Source organism: Scyliorhinus torazame, chromosome 25, assembly GCF_047496885.1.
Source record: "Scyliorhinus torazame isolate Kashiwa2021f chromosome 25, sScyTor2.1, whole genome shotgun sequence".
Lineage (NCBI taxonomy): Eukaryota > Metazoa > Chordata > Chondrichthyes > Carcharhiniformes > Scyliorhinidae > Scyliorhinus > Scyliorhinus torazame.
The window spans coordinates 8,401,639-8,415,594 of record NC_092731.1 but is presented as its reverse complement, the minus strand read 5'-3'; the positions used below and the strand labels follow the sequence as shown (position 1 = coordinate 8,415,594).

The 13,956-nt window shown below is 53.7% G+C and overlaps 1 protein-coding gene across 7 annotated transcripts in view; it reads left to right on the top strand.

The window, feature by feature from the left end:
* The window catches only part of pak4 (p21 protein (Cdc42/Rac)-activated kinase 4), a 164,899-nt gene that overhangs the window by 132,804 nt on the left and 18,139 nt on the right, over positions 1-13,956 (top strand). For all 7 annotated transcript variants that reach the window (XM_072489946.1, XM_072489942.1, XM_072489943.1 and 4 more), the window contains 2 exons: positions 3,019-3,786; positions 13,507-13,956. In XM_072489946.1, the coding sequence (XP_072346047.1) occupies positions 3,019-3,786; positions 13,507-13,956 (1,218 nt within the window). The remainder of the gene's footprint in view (positions 1-3,018; positions 3,787-13,506) is intronic.

Here is a 13,956-nt window from a genome sequence, read left to right as displayed (position 1 = left end):
GGAGCTGTACCAAGGCCAAATCATTTCCGCATTTTGATCCGAAGAGGGAGCGATTGGATGTGGGTATGGCTCCATAATGTATCGCTGAAGAATAGCTTGAAAGTACTGAGATTTGTAAATAAGCATGTCACATCATGGGCGTAGCCTAGCCTCAGCATACACCTTTCTATGGTGTGAAAATTAGTCCGTTGGAAATAGGAAATGCATCAATGAAAGTTTAGACCATTTTTTAAGGAAATGTGGCCTTTTTGCTGATTTTGAATCATCTTTATTGTCACAAGTAGGCTTACATTAACACTGCAATGAAGTTACTGTGAAAACCCCCTCGTCGCCACATTCCGGCGCCTGTTCGGGTGCACAGAGGGAGAATTCAGAATGTCCAATTCACCCAACAAGCACGTCTTTCGGGACTTGTGGGAGGAAACCGGAGCGCCCGGAGGAAACCCACGCAGACACGGGGAGAACGTGTAGACTCCGCACAGACAGAGACCCAAGCCGGGAATCGAACCTGGGACCCTGGTGCTGTGAAGCAACAGTGCTAACCACTGTGCTACAATGCCACCTATAAAACCAAAGTGCAACCAACATTGTAATCATCAAATGCTCTTCACACATTTTCTTTTAGTTGAGATGATATCACATTTTGTTGAATACATTCAACTGTATAAAACATTGGTTAGGCCACAGCCAGAGTATTGTGGGCAGTTCTGGAATCCACATTACAGGAGGGATGTGATTGCACTGGAAAGGGTGCAGAGATTTACCAGGATGTTACCTGGGCTGGAGAGTCTTAGCTATGAAGAGAGATTGGATAGACTGGGATTGTTTTCCTTGGAGCAGAGGAGTCTGAGGGGGGGACATGATTGAGATGTATAAAATTATGAGAGGCACAGATAAAGTAGACAGGGAGAGACTGTTCCCCTTGGTGGAGGGGTCAATGACCAGGGGGCAGAGATTTAAGGTAAGGGGCAGGAGGTTTAGAGGGGATGCGAGGAAAACCCAGAGGCTGGTAGGGCTCGAAAGGATGGTGGAGGCAGAGACCCTCATGACATTTAAGAAGTATTTAGATGTGCCCCTGCGATCCCAGAGCAGACACGGCGATGGGCCAAGTGCTGGGAAATGGGTTTTGAATAGTTAGGTTGTTTTTGACCGGTGCAGAAAGATGGGCCTTTTTCTTGTTGTATGACTATGACATTTGCTATTTACTGAAGAATTCCGTCTCACTTATGGCCGAATAGGTATTTTTAAGAGTCTCTTAGCAGAGCCATAGCTTGTTTTTTAATTTCTGTCCTATTTTTGCTCTCTTGCCCTATAGATGAATCAGTTCTTCCCCATTAGTTTGTTAATCTTGAAAGGGTTTGATAAGTTTTCCAATTTCTTAGGTAAGGTGCTCTTTCAGAGGGTTGGTGCAGACTTGATGGGCCAAATGGCCTCCTTCTGCGTTGCAGGAATTCTAATTCTATGATCATGCTCCCCCTCCTCTGCTCTCCCACATGCTTCCCCTGTCTACCTCTCTCCATTATAGGATGTCTCCTTCTTTCTTTCCTTTGCCAAGATGTCTCGATGCCCCCTCTGCCCACCCCTGTCCAGTACTCCTATCTCCCCAGCATTTTCAAATGCAAATCAAAAAGCAGGACTCTGGATGGAGTTCATAAAAACGATTCAAATCAGAGCGTCTTCAGGAGCCCAAGAGGTGTAATCCACTCACCGGACTGTCTATCTGTATATTGCAGCTCGTACTGTTGAAGGTTCCAGATCAAATCCTGCTTTCAGTTATTTTAAAATCATTTCTGGCATGCTTTTCTTTTGGAAAAAAAAGTCTTCCAGGAGAAAGGTCCTCAGTGAGAAGAGCACAATTTAATTGGTTCCACGTAAACAGCGCTGTTTACGATATGAGAGATGCATGCACATTTACCACAGTATCCTTAAAGGAACATTGCATTCCACTGTTACCACCTGATACTTTTCTGTGTTTGTTTTATTTCCCCCATATTGTTTGGAAATTACTTGGGGAGAAATCTTCCTCGGAGACAGGAATTCTTATTTTAACATTGTTCCAAAGGCACCAATAAATGTTATTCCTGCAGCCGTGTGAGAGTTTGGATGGGGAATTGTTTTAACGAAGGATGGTGGGCAGCCATACTGTGATAGTGAGCTGCACACGCGAGTGGTGTGGGCCCGGATTAACATCTCGTCCAGGGCTTCCTTAACGTGCTTCCATCAATGCAACCTTCCCTCAGTACTGCGCTGAAATTGTCAGATTGCCTACTCGGGTCTGTGGAGTGGACCTTGAACCCTATGACCTGCCGACTCCCAAGGCTGGGGTCCCATCCACTGAGGCTGGGGACATTTTTCAGCTTTATTGTGTTTCTAATCCTCAAATCAGAAACTCGTTCGCAAGTATGATGTGGGAAAAAACCTATTCACACTGGGTGGTTCAGGCCTGGAATGCGCTGCCTGATGGTACATAGCACATACATAGAACATACAGTGCAGAAGGAGGCCATTCGGCCCATCGAGTCTGCACCGACCCACTTAAGCCCTCACTTCCACCCTATTCCCGGAACCCAATAACCCCTCCTATCCTTTTTGGACACTTGAGGGCAATTTTAGCATGGCCAATCCACCTAACCTGCACGTCTTTGGACTGTGGGGGGAAACCGGAACATCCGGAGGAAACCCACGCACACACGGGGAGAACGTGCAGACTCCGCACAGACAGTGACCCAGCGGTGAATCGAACCTGGGACCCTGGTGCTGTGAAGCCACAGTGCTATCCACTTCTGCTACCGTGCTGCCCCTTGTGTGGTGGAGGCAGGTCCGATCGAGGCATGCAAGAGGCCATTAGATGATTATTTGAATAGAAGCAATGTGCAGGGGTTTGGCACTAAGTCACAATTTGGAGAGCCGGTGCAGAAACAGTGGGCCGAATGGCCTTCTGTACAGTAACAATTCTGAGAATCCTCAATGAATGCCTCTCTTGTCTCTCTGAATTAAAATCTAACGTTTGTGTTTCAGGCCATTGTCCGAGGAAGCAAAATTGGAATTGATGGCTCTCTCAACTGGCTCCTGGATGAATTTGAGAATGTTTCTGTGACTCGTTCCAATTCCCTGCGGCGAGGGAGCCCACCCTCTCTGCTCCGCCAAGACCCCATTCAGGATGGACTGCACAAGAATGGAATGCACGAGGCCCACTCCAAGATCACGTACCCAGCTGAGCTGGACAGACACCATGACCACAAGGGGAGAAGTGAGCGGGGCAAGCCAGAGTCCCGGGATGAGCGGGACCAAGGCAGGGACGACAGGCAAAGGAACCGGAATGTTGAGCGGGACGACAGCCGGGCTCACCCGCAACAGCCAAGGGGTCAGGAGCCGAGCAGGACTGGGGGAAGCCGGCCCAATCACCATAACAGCAGGGATCCCCGCCCTGATCATCACAGGCAACCCGACAGCAAGACCAAAACGCACGACAGGCCAGACGGCAGGAGAGACCACCCGAGCGATCGGGAAGGAAATCACGTCGGTTTCAGTGAGCCTGCGAATTCGCAGGAACGCAATTCGCGGCGGGAGAGAAATGAAAGTTCCGACAAGAGGCCGAAATCTACGTACACGGGAGAGACCAGCCCACAGTCCCCAAGGGACAAGCGGCCCCTTTCTGGCCCCAATATCCGTCCTCCAAATGCTCCTGGTGCAGATGGAACGATGAAGACCACCCACCAAACCGGGAGACCCTTCAACACCTACCCCATGGCCGAGACGGGAGCAAACCGAGGCACCAGCAATCAGGTCTGTATGGCGATGGCTGTATACTAACCTCCTTGTTAGAGCGCTGATGAGCATTTTGTTAGATGAAGGGGCAAAAATGTGGGGTAGTTTGACGTCACTCACTTTCGACTTCAGAAGGAATAGTATTTTGTAAATGATAAGAAGCTAGCAAGTGTGCAGGAGCAGAGATTTAGGGGCCCATGGTCTGAAATATGATTTTAAAAGTTAATGCAATGTTGGCCTTTATCTCCTAGGGGTTGCAATATCAAATGCAAAGAATGGAAACTAAGTTCCAGTTGTAGAACGCTCTGGGTTTGGGCCCCATTTAGAGTAACACGTTCTGTTCTGGATTATTTGTTTTCGAGGAAGTGATGCACGGATTCATCATTTTACAATCTACATTGACGACTTGGATGACGGGACCAAAAGTATGGTTGCTAAATTTGCTGGTGAGACAGAATTAGGCAGGAGAGTAAGTTGTGAAGAGGACATGAGTCTACCAAGGATTCTAAACCGGCCAAGTGAATGGGAAAAGATATTGGAGCTGGTTTAGCTCACTGGGCTAAATCGCTGGCTTTGAAAGCAGACCAAGGCAGGCCAGCAGCACGGTTCAATTCCCGTATCAGCCTCCCCGAACAGGCGCCGGAATGTGGCAACTAGGGGCTTTTCACAGTAACTTCATTGAAGCCTACTCGTGCCTATAAGCGATTTTCATTTCATTTCATTGGCAGATTGAGTATTAGATGAGACAGTGTTGGCAGGAAGAATAGACGATTAGTATATCATTTAAATAGAGAGAGAGAGACTACATAACTCTGAGTACAGAGGGATCTGGGTGCCCTGGTAGATGAATCACAAAGTTAATTTGCAGCTACAAGTGATTAGGAAAGCAAGTGGAATGTTGTTGTTTATCATTTTGGTAGATCAAATCAGGGCCAGACCTACTTAGTTTATGGTAGGGAGTTGGGGAGAGTTAAAGAACAAAGAGATCTAGGGATACAGGTCCTTTAAGGTGGAGTCACAGGTGGACAGGGTGGTGAAGAAGGCATTCAGCATGCTCGGTTTTATTGATCAGAATATTGAATACAGGAGTTGTGATGTCTTGTTGAAGTTGTACAAGACATTGGTAAGACCACACATGAAATACTGTGTTCAGTTCTGGTCACCCTATTATAGGAAGAATATTGTTAAACTAGAAAGATTTACGAGGATGCTACCAGGACTTGATGGTCTGAGTTATAAGGAGAGGCTGGTTAGACTGGGACATTTTTCCCTGACGCGTAGGAGGATTAGGGGTGATCTTATAGAGGTCTATAAAATTATGAACATTGATAAGGTAGATAGTCGACATCTTTTCCCAAAGGTAGAGGAGTCTAGAACTAGAGGGCAGAGGTTTAAGGGGAGAGGGGAGAGATACAAAAGAGACCAGAGGAGAAATTATTTAACAGGGTGGTGAGCATCTGGAATGGGCTGCCAGAGGCAGTGGTAGAGGCGGGTACAATTGTGTCTTTTATAAAGCAGTTAGACAGTTACATGGGCAGGGTGGGTATGGAGGGATATGGGCCAAATGCGGGCAAGTGGGACTAGCTTAGTGATGGAAACTGGACGGCATGGACCAGCTGGGCCGAAGGGCCTGTTTCAATGCTGTAAACATCGATGACTATTATAGCAAAGGGAATGGAATATAAAAGTAGGGAAATTTTCCTACAGTTGTACAGTACGTTGGTCCGACCACATCTGGAGAACTGTGTACAATTCTGGTCTCCTTACCTGAGAAAGGATATAATTGCATTGGAAACATTTCAGGGAAGGTTCACTCTGTTGATTCCTAGAGCAAAGGGTTTATGTTTTGAGAAAATGTTGGGACAAGTTGGATCTGAATCCACTGGAGTTTGGAAGAACGCGAGGTGATCTTATTGAAACGTACAGAGGTCCTGAGGAGAGGAGACTAGGTGAATGTGGGGAGGATGTTTCCCCTTGTGGGAGAGACTGGAACTAGTGGGACACTTTAAAAATAAGGGGTCTCCCACTTAAGACAGACTAGATTTTTCTTTCTCTGAAGGTCATGTGTCTGCTGAATTCTCTTTCCCAGCGAGGGGTAGAGACACAGGAATTAAATACCTTTGAGGCCGAGGTAGATAGATTCTTGATTGACAAGGGTAGGGGGGGTGGGGTAAGGGGGTGGTGTCGTGAGACAGCCACGATCTTGTCTATCCTCCCGCTCAGCATTCAGGCTCAAGGGGCCGAATGGCCTCCTCCTGCCCTTAATTGATATGCTTGTATCAGAATGGTACCAAGACTGTAGGGTTAAATTACAAGGCCAGGTTGCACAGAATAAGTTTGTGTACCCTGAAGTATTGAAGATTAAGGCGATTTCAGCATTTGAGGGGGTAGATGGAGAGAAACTCTTTTCTGTTTTGGCAGAGTGCAGATCATAGGGGGCCATAACTTTAAAATTCGAGAGCGGTCATACATGGGCAATATCAGGAAACACTTCTTCACCAAGGGTCTTGGAAACCTGGAACACTCCTCCAGGGATCTGTTGCGAATGAGGAACAATTAAACATCGAGGTAGCGAAGGATATTAATCGATATGGAGCTAAGACAAGTGAATGGAGTCGAGATACCGATCGGCCATGATTTAATTGAACAGGTCTGAGGGGCTAAGTGCTTCCCTCCTGTTCCTTTGTGAGTACAATAGTCGGGGTGACGTGTGTACTGTGCGAAATTGCACAATAAGAACTGCTCACTTGTGGCTTTCAGATCAAGGCGGCTGCTGTGATCTCCGGAAAATCCCATAATATTCATAATCCACATGCTCACTTTTACCATTATTTTGGGGTTTACTTTGCACAATTTAAACCAATTTCCATGAAAGCCACGAAACGACTGACGTCAGTAACTGCGATCCGTCACACACCAGACTGGTGATGTGTACCTTTCGTACTCGAGCTAATACCCTTCCTGGTGTTCCCGTCCCAACTGAGAAACTGGTGTGGGAACACTCGAGAGTCAGTACATCATGCTCATTTGTGATCACCTAATTGCTAGCTTTTTATAGCAGCGAAGCTGCCCATTTTCAATGCCCTTTCTCCATTTATACGTAACTTATTGAACTATCAAAGATCAGTCTTTTTATGGCTGTGTTTTTTTCACTTGAATCACAGGTATGTGCCTGTGCTTATAAATGGGTGAGGTGAGGTTCTGTAGCAAGAGGCCCGGGTTCAGTCAGGTCGTGCAATTCTGTGGAAAAGGGGCACCTTCTCCCAGGGTTTCACTCTGCTTCCTTCCTTCCCTCTTGGCTGACCCTGCAACAACTCTGGCTGAGAGAGTCGCCTAACCCCTTTCCATAAGACCATAAGACATCGGAGCAGAATTAGGCCACTCGGCCCATCGAGTCTGCTCTGACATTCAATCATAGCTGATATTTTTCTCATCCCCATTCTCCTGCCTTCCCCCCCCCCCCCCCCCATAACCCTGATCCCCTTATTAAACAAGAACCTATCTATCTCTGTCTTAAAGACACTCAGTGATTTGGCCTCCACAGCCTTCTGCGGCAAAGAGTTCCACAGATTCACCAGCTGAAGAAATTCCTCTTCATCTCTGTTTTAAAGGATCGTCCCTTTAGTCTGAGATTGTAGCCTCTGCTTCTATTTTTCCTACAAGTGGAAACATCCTCTCCACGTCCACTCTATCCAGGCCTCGCAGTATCCTGTAAGTTTCAATAAGTTCCCCTCTCATCCTTCTAAACTCCAACGAGTACAGACCCAGAGTCCTCAACCGCTCCTCATACGACAAGCTCTTCATTCCAGGGATCATTCTTGTGAACCTCCTCTGGACCCTTTCCAAGGCCAGCACATCCTTCCTTGGATACGGGGCCCAAAAACGGCTGGATCCAGGCCTTTGAGGCGAGCAGCCTGGGTAGTACTCCCTGCCTCTGATCTTCCACCAATTGTTTCTTTGATTGTTGCATGGGATACAGGTGTCACTGGCAAAGTCAGCATTTATTGCCCACCCCTAAGTGCCCTCAAGAAGGTGAACAGTTGCCTTGAACCACTGCAGTCTGTGTGGTGAAAGTGCATAGCCAAGTGCTGTTATGGAGAGCATTCCAGTGACAGTGAAGGAGCAGCGATACGTTTCCAAGTCGGGACAGTGTGCGGCAGGAAGGACACTTGAAGATGGTGGTGTTCCAGGCAACTACTTTCCCCGTCCTTCCAGCCGGCAGAGTTTAGGGTGGGGGTGGGGGTGGCGAGAGTTCTGTTGAAGAAATGTGTCCACAATGTTCGCATCGAAATCTCGGGTTTTTGAGTGTCACCAATGGCAGTCCCATTGGGTGGGATGGTGAACGTTTTTGTGGCGAGTAACTGTGTCTCTGTTAAAAGCTTCAGGCAGTTAAGCTGCTTTATGACACGAGCTGCTGTGACATCAGAACATTTAATGTAACTTAAAAGATTTATACCGGTAGTTTATATTTCCATAAGAAAATATTTCAGCTATGGTACATATAACTACACTTTTCTGTGGGTGCTTTTAGCAAAGGTTCCTTTTGGAGACTGCCGGATTGGTGTGAGGAATGAGAATTGTGTGTTGTAAATGATGTGGGGTGGGAGGGATACAGGCGCGTGTGTAAATGCAGTCAGGATGTCACTTGTAAATTAGGCAGCTTGTTCGTGTTACCCTTTCTCTCTCTCTCTCTCGCTCTCTCTCTGTCTCGCTCTCTCTCTGACTCGCTCGCTTTCTCTCGCGCGCTCTCTCTTGCATGCTCTCTCTCTCTCTCTCGCATGCTCTCTCTTGCGCGCTCTCTCTCTCTCTCTCTCGCGCGCTCTCACTCTCGCGCGCTCTCACTCTCGCGCGCTCTCACTCTCGCGCGCTCTCACTCGCGCGCGCTCTCACTCTCGCGCGCGCTCTCACTCTCGCGCGCGCTCTCACTCTCGCGCGCGCTCTCACTCTCGCGCGCGCTCTCACTCTCGCGCGCGCTCTCACTCTCGCGCGCGCTCTCACTCTCGCGCGCGCTCTCACTCTCGCGCGCGCTCTCACTCTCGCGCGCGCTCTCACTCTCGCGCGCGCTCTCACTCTCGCGCGCGCTCTCACTCTCGCGCGCGCTCTCACTCTCGCGCGCTCTCTCTCTCTCTCTCTCTCGCGCGCGCTCTCTCTCTCTCGCGCGCTCTCTGTCTCGCGCGCCCCCTGTCTCGCCCGCGCCCCCTGTCTCGCCCGCGCTCCCTGTCTCGCCCGCGCTCCCTGTCTCGCCCGCGCTCCCTGTCTCGCCCGCGCTCCCGGTCTCGCCCGCGCTCCCGGTCTCGCCCGCGCTCCCTGTCTCGCCCGCGCTCCCTGTCTCGCCCGCGCTCCCTGTCTCGCCCGCGCTCCCTGTCTCGCCCGCGCTCCCTGTCTCGCCCGCGCTCCCTGTCTCGCCCGCGCTCCCTGTCTCGCCCGCGCTCCCTGTCTCGCCCGCGCTCCCTGTCTCGCCCGCGCTCCCTGTCTCGCCCGCGCTCCCTGTCTCGCCCGCCCTCCCGGTCTCGCCCGCCCTCCCGGTCTCGCCCGCCCTCCCGGTCTCGCCCGCCCTCCCGGTCTCGCCCGCCCTCCCGGTCTCGCCCGCGCTCCCGGTCTCGCCCGCGCTCCCGGTCTCGCCCGCGCTCCCGGTCTCGCCCGCGCTCCCGGTCTCGCCCGCGCTCCCGGTCTCGCCCGCGCTCCCGGTCTCGCCCGCGCTCCCGGTCTCGCCCGCGCTCCCGGTCTCGCCCGCGCTCCCGGTCTCGCCCGCGCTCCCGGTCTCGCCCGCGCTCCCGGTCTCGCCCGCGCTCCCGGTCTCGCCCGCGCTCCCGGTCTCGCCCGCGCTCCCTGTCTCGCCCGCGCTCCCTGTCTCGCCCGCGCTCCCTGTCTCGCCCGCGCTCCCTGTCTCGCCCGCGCTCCCTGTCTCGCCCGCGCTCCCTGTCTCGCCCGCGCTCCCTGTCTCGCCCGCGCTCCCTGTCTCGCCCGCGCTCCCTGTCTCGCCCGCGCTCCCTGTCTCGCCCGCGCTCCCTGTCTCGCCCGCGCTCCCTGTCTCGCCCGCGCTCCCTGTCTCGCCCGCGCTCCCTGTCTCGCCCGCGCTCCCTGTCTCGCCCGCGCTCCCTGTCTCGCCCGCGCTCCCTGTCTCGCCCGCGCTCCCTGTCTCGCCCGCGCTCCCTGTCTCGCCCGCGCTCCCTGTCTCGCCCGCGCTCCCTGTCTCGCCCGCGCTCCCTGTCTCGCCCGCGCTCCCTGTCTCGCCCGCGCTCCCTGTCTCGCCCGCGCTCCCTGTCTCGCCCGCGCTCCCTGTCTCGCCCGCGCTCCCTGTCTCGCCCGCGCTCCCTGTCTCGCCCGCGCTCCCTGTCTCGCCCGCGCTCCCTGTCTCGCCCGCGCTCCCTGTCTCGCCCGCGCTCCCTGTCTCGCCCGCGCTCCCTGTCTCGCCCGCGCTCCCTGTCTCGCCCGCGCTCCCTGTCTCGCCCGCGCTCCCTGTCTCGCCCGCGCTCCCTGTCTCGCCCGCGCTCCCTGTCTCGCCCGCGCTCCCTGTCTCGCCCGCGCTCCCTGTCTCGCCCGCGCTCCCTGTCTCGCCCGCGCTCCCTGTCTCGCCCGCGCTCCCTGTCTCGCCCGCGCTCCCTGTCTCGCCCGCGCTCCCTGTCTCGCCCGCGCTCCCTGTCTCGCCCGCGCTCCCTGTCTCGCCCGCGCTCCCTGTCTCGCCCGCGCTCCCTGTCTCGCCCGCGCTCCCTGTCTCGCCCGCGCTCCCTGTCTCGCCCGCGCTCCCTGTCTCGCCCGCGCTCCCTGTCTCGCCCGCGCTCCCTGTCTCGCCCGCGCTCCCTGTCTCGCCCGCGCTCCCTGTCTCGCCCGCGCTCCCTGTCTCGCCCGCGCTCCCTGTCTCGCCCGCGCTCCCTGTCTCGCCCGCGCTCCCTGTCTCGCCCGCGCTCCCTGTCTCGCCCGCGCTCCCTGTCTCGCCCGCGCTCCCTGTCTCGCCCGCGCTCCCTGTCTCGCCCGCGCTCCCTGTCTCGCCCGCGCTCCCTGTCTCGCCCGCGCTCCCTGTCTCGCCCGCGCTCCCTGTCTCGCCCGCGCTCCCTGTCTCGCCCGCGCTCCCTGTCTCGCCCGCGCTCCCTGTCTCGCCCGCGCTCCCTGTCTCGCCCGCGCTCCCTGTCTCGCCCGCGCTCCCTGTCTCGCCCGCGCTCCCTGTCTCGCCCGCGCTCCCTGTCTCGCCCGCGCTCCCTGTCTCGCCCGCGCTCCCTGTCTCGCCCGCGCTCCCTGTCTCGCCCGCGCTCCCTGTCTCGCCCGCGCTCCCTGTCTCGCCCGCGCTCCCTGTCTCGCCCGCGCTCCCTGTCTCGCCCGCGCTCCCTGTCTCGCCCGCGCTCCCTGTCTCGCCCGCGCTCCCTGTCTCGCCCGCGCTCCCTGTCTCGCCCGCGCTCCCTGTCTCGCCCGCGCTCCCTGTCTCGCCCGCGCTCCCTGTCTCGCCCGCGCTCCCTGTCTCGCCCGCGCTCCCTGTCTCGCCCGCGCTCCCTGTCTCGCCCGCGCTCCCTGTCTCGCCCGCGCTCCCTGTCTCGCCCGCGCTCCCTGTCTCGCCCGCGCTCCCTGTCTCGCCCGCGCTCCCTGTCTCGCCCGCGCTCCCTGTCTCGCCCGCGCTCCCTGTCTCGCCCGCGCTCCGTCTCTGCCTCGCGCGCGCTCTCTGTCTCTGTGAGGAGAGTTCAAGTAGAATGGAAGTTTCGCCTGGAGTCCAGGCGAATGAGAGGTGAGCACGTTGAAACGTATAAAACTTTTAGTGGGCTTGAGACACTTACTCCTGTCTGGTGAGTCTAGAACTGGGGGTGGGGTTGTGCGACAGCCTCTGGGTACGGCGTCGGCCATTGGGGACGGAAATTGAGGATCCCGGGAGTTCTCTACCCCAGAGAGCTGTAGATGCTGAGTCGATGAGTGATGAGGTCGATAGGTTTTGGGGTAATTGTAGGATAATGGGATCTGTTGAACAAGTGGAGTTTCAGTAGGAGATCAGTCTTGATCACATTGAATGGGATGGAGGGGTCAGGTGATCCTATGTGGCCGACTCCTATTTCTTGTGTTACGCTCTGGGCCCATTGATTTTGTTCTGTTACAGTTACACCTTTCAGCCGGAAGGTTGTGATTTTTGAGGTTTAGTGTGTTTCTGATATCCCCTTGAAGATAACTGAAAAAAGAATGAAATGAAAATCGCTTATTGTCACAAGTAGGCTTCAAATGAAGTTACTGTGAAAAGCCCCTAGTCGCCACATTCCGGCACCTGTTCGGGGAGGCTGGTACGGGAAGTTACCCTTGAATTACCTCCTGATGTTCCTCTGATCCGATACCATGTAGTCATACAAATGACTGGGTCCCTGTCCGTGTGGAGTTTGCACATTCTCCCCGTGTTTGTGTGGGTTTCGCCCCCACACCCAAAGATGTGCAGGGTAGGTGGATTGGCCGTGCTAAATTGCCCCTTAATTGGAAAAAAATGAATTGGGAACTCTAAATTAAATTTAAAAAGAGTAGCTTATGCTGAAATATTGGTGATCAGGATAATGTGGCGTGGAAGAGAAACAAGAAAGTTTACTTTTTACCACAGTTCAGAGTTTTGTTACTCGAATTCTCGTGTGAAACTCTACAATTTGTTTAAACAGCAGCGCATTTCAGATTTTTCTCTTCCCAAAGGTTGAGTTGTTTTTGTTAATAGTATATTATATTGGTAAGATAGAGGTGAAGGGCATTATTCAATTAACAGTAACACAGTGGTTAGCACTGTTGCCTCACGGCTCCAGGGTCCCAGGTTCAATTCCGGAAACCTCGAGTCACTGTCTGTGCGGAGTCTGCACGTTCTCCCCCGTGTCTGCGTGGGTTTCCTCCGGATGCTCCGGTTTCCTCCCACAGTCCAAAGATGTGCAGGTTAGGTGGATTGGCCATGATAAATTGCCCCTTAGTGTTTAAAAGATTAGGTGGGGTTGTGGGAATAGGGTGGAGGTATGGGCTTGAGTGGGGTGCTCTTTCCAAGGGCCGGTGCAGACTTGATGGGCCGAATGACCTCCTCCTGCACTGTAAATTCTATGATAAGAGAGACAGCTGGACACTGCGTTAGTAGGTAGGAGGTAGACATATGTAAATCAAAGATTTGCATCAGGTTTCATATTTCACCTTTGTACCAATGGTGTCGAATTTCTTTATTGTTAATGTCTATAATGTGTGGGCCAGTGACGCAATGGGCAGCATGGTAGCATAGTGGTTAGCACAATTGCTTCACAGCTCCAGGGACCCCGGTTCGACTCCCCGCTGGGTCACTGTCTGTGCGGAGTCTGCACGTTCTCCCCGTGTCTGCGTGGGTTTCCTCCGGGCGCTCCGGTTTCCTCCCACAGTCCAAAGATGTGCAGGTTAGGTGGATTGGCCAATGATAAATTGCCCTTAGTGTTGGGTGGGGTTACTGGGTTATGGGGATAGGGTGGGGGTGTGGGCGTGGGTAGGGTGCTCTTTCAAAGAGCCGGTGCAGACTCGATGGGCCGAATGGCCTCCTGCTGCACTGTAAATTCTAGGAATGGATAACGCACCTGACTACGGATCAGGAGAGTCCTGGTTCGTCTCCTGGCTGGCTCGTGGTAAATGTTTTGACATCAGCTTGCAAACTCCGTGAAAAAATAGGTTAATGTCGATCATGACTGAATTCAGGATGAAGCTACTGATAACTTTGAAAAAGGGATAGTACAACCAATTCTAACAAAATGTCTTTTCCACCTCCACTCCCCTTGTTCTGTTAAGGTTGACCATCGAGTGGGGATACCTCACGATGTCCGACACAATGGCCCTCATATGGTGAAGAATAATGTGAGTAAAGTGCAGCAGGGTCACCATAGACCAGGCTACCCGGAGCCAGCACACCAAGGCATGGTCCCTCATGCCTCCGACACACATTTGCCACGTGTGGCACAGCCAAACTCTCCGGCCCCCTACCCAGCACAGCCCCAGGGCCTGGAGTCACGATCGCCCCAGCGTGAGCCCCAGCGAGTGTCACACCAGCAATTCAGAGCGGCCCTCCAGATGGTGGTGGACCCTGGAGATCCAAGAACGTACCTGGACAATTTTATTAAGATCGGCGAAGGATCGACGGGCATTGTCTGCATCGCCACTGTGAAGAGCACAGGAAAGCTGGTCGCTGTGAAGAAAATGGACTTGCGGAAACAGCAGAGGCGAGAACTGCTCTTCAATGAG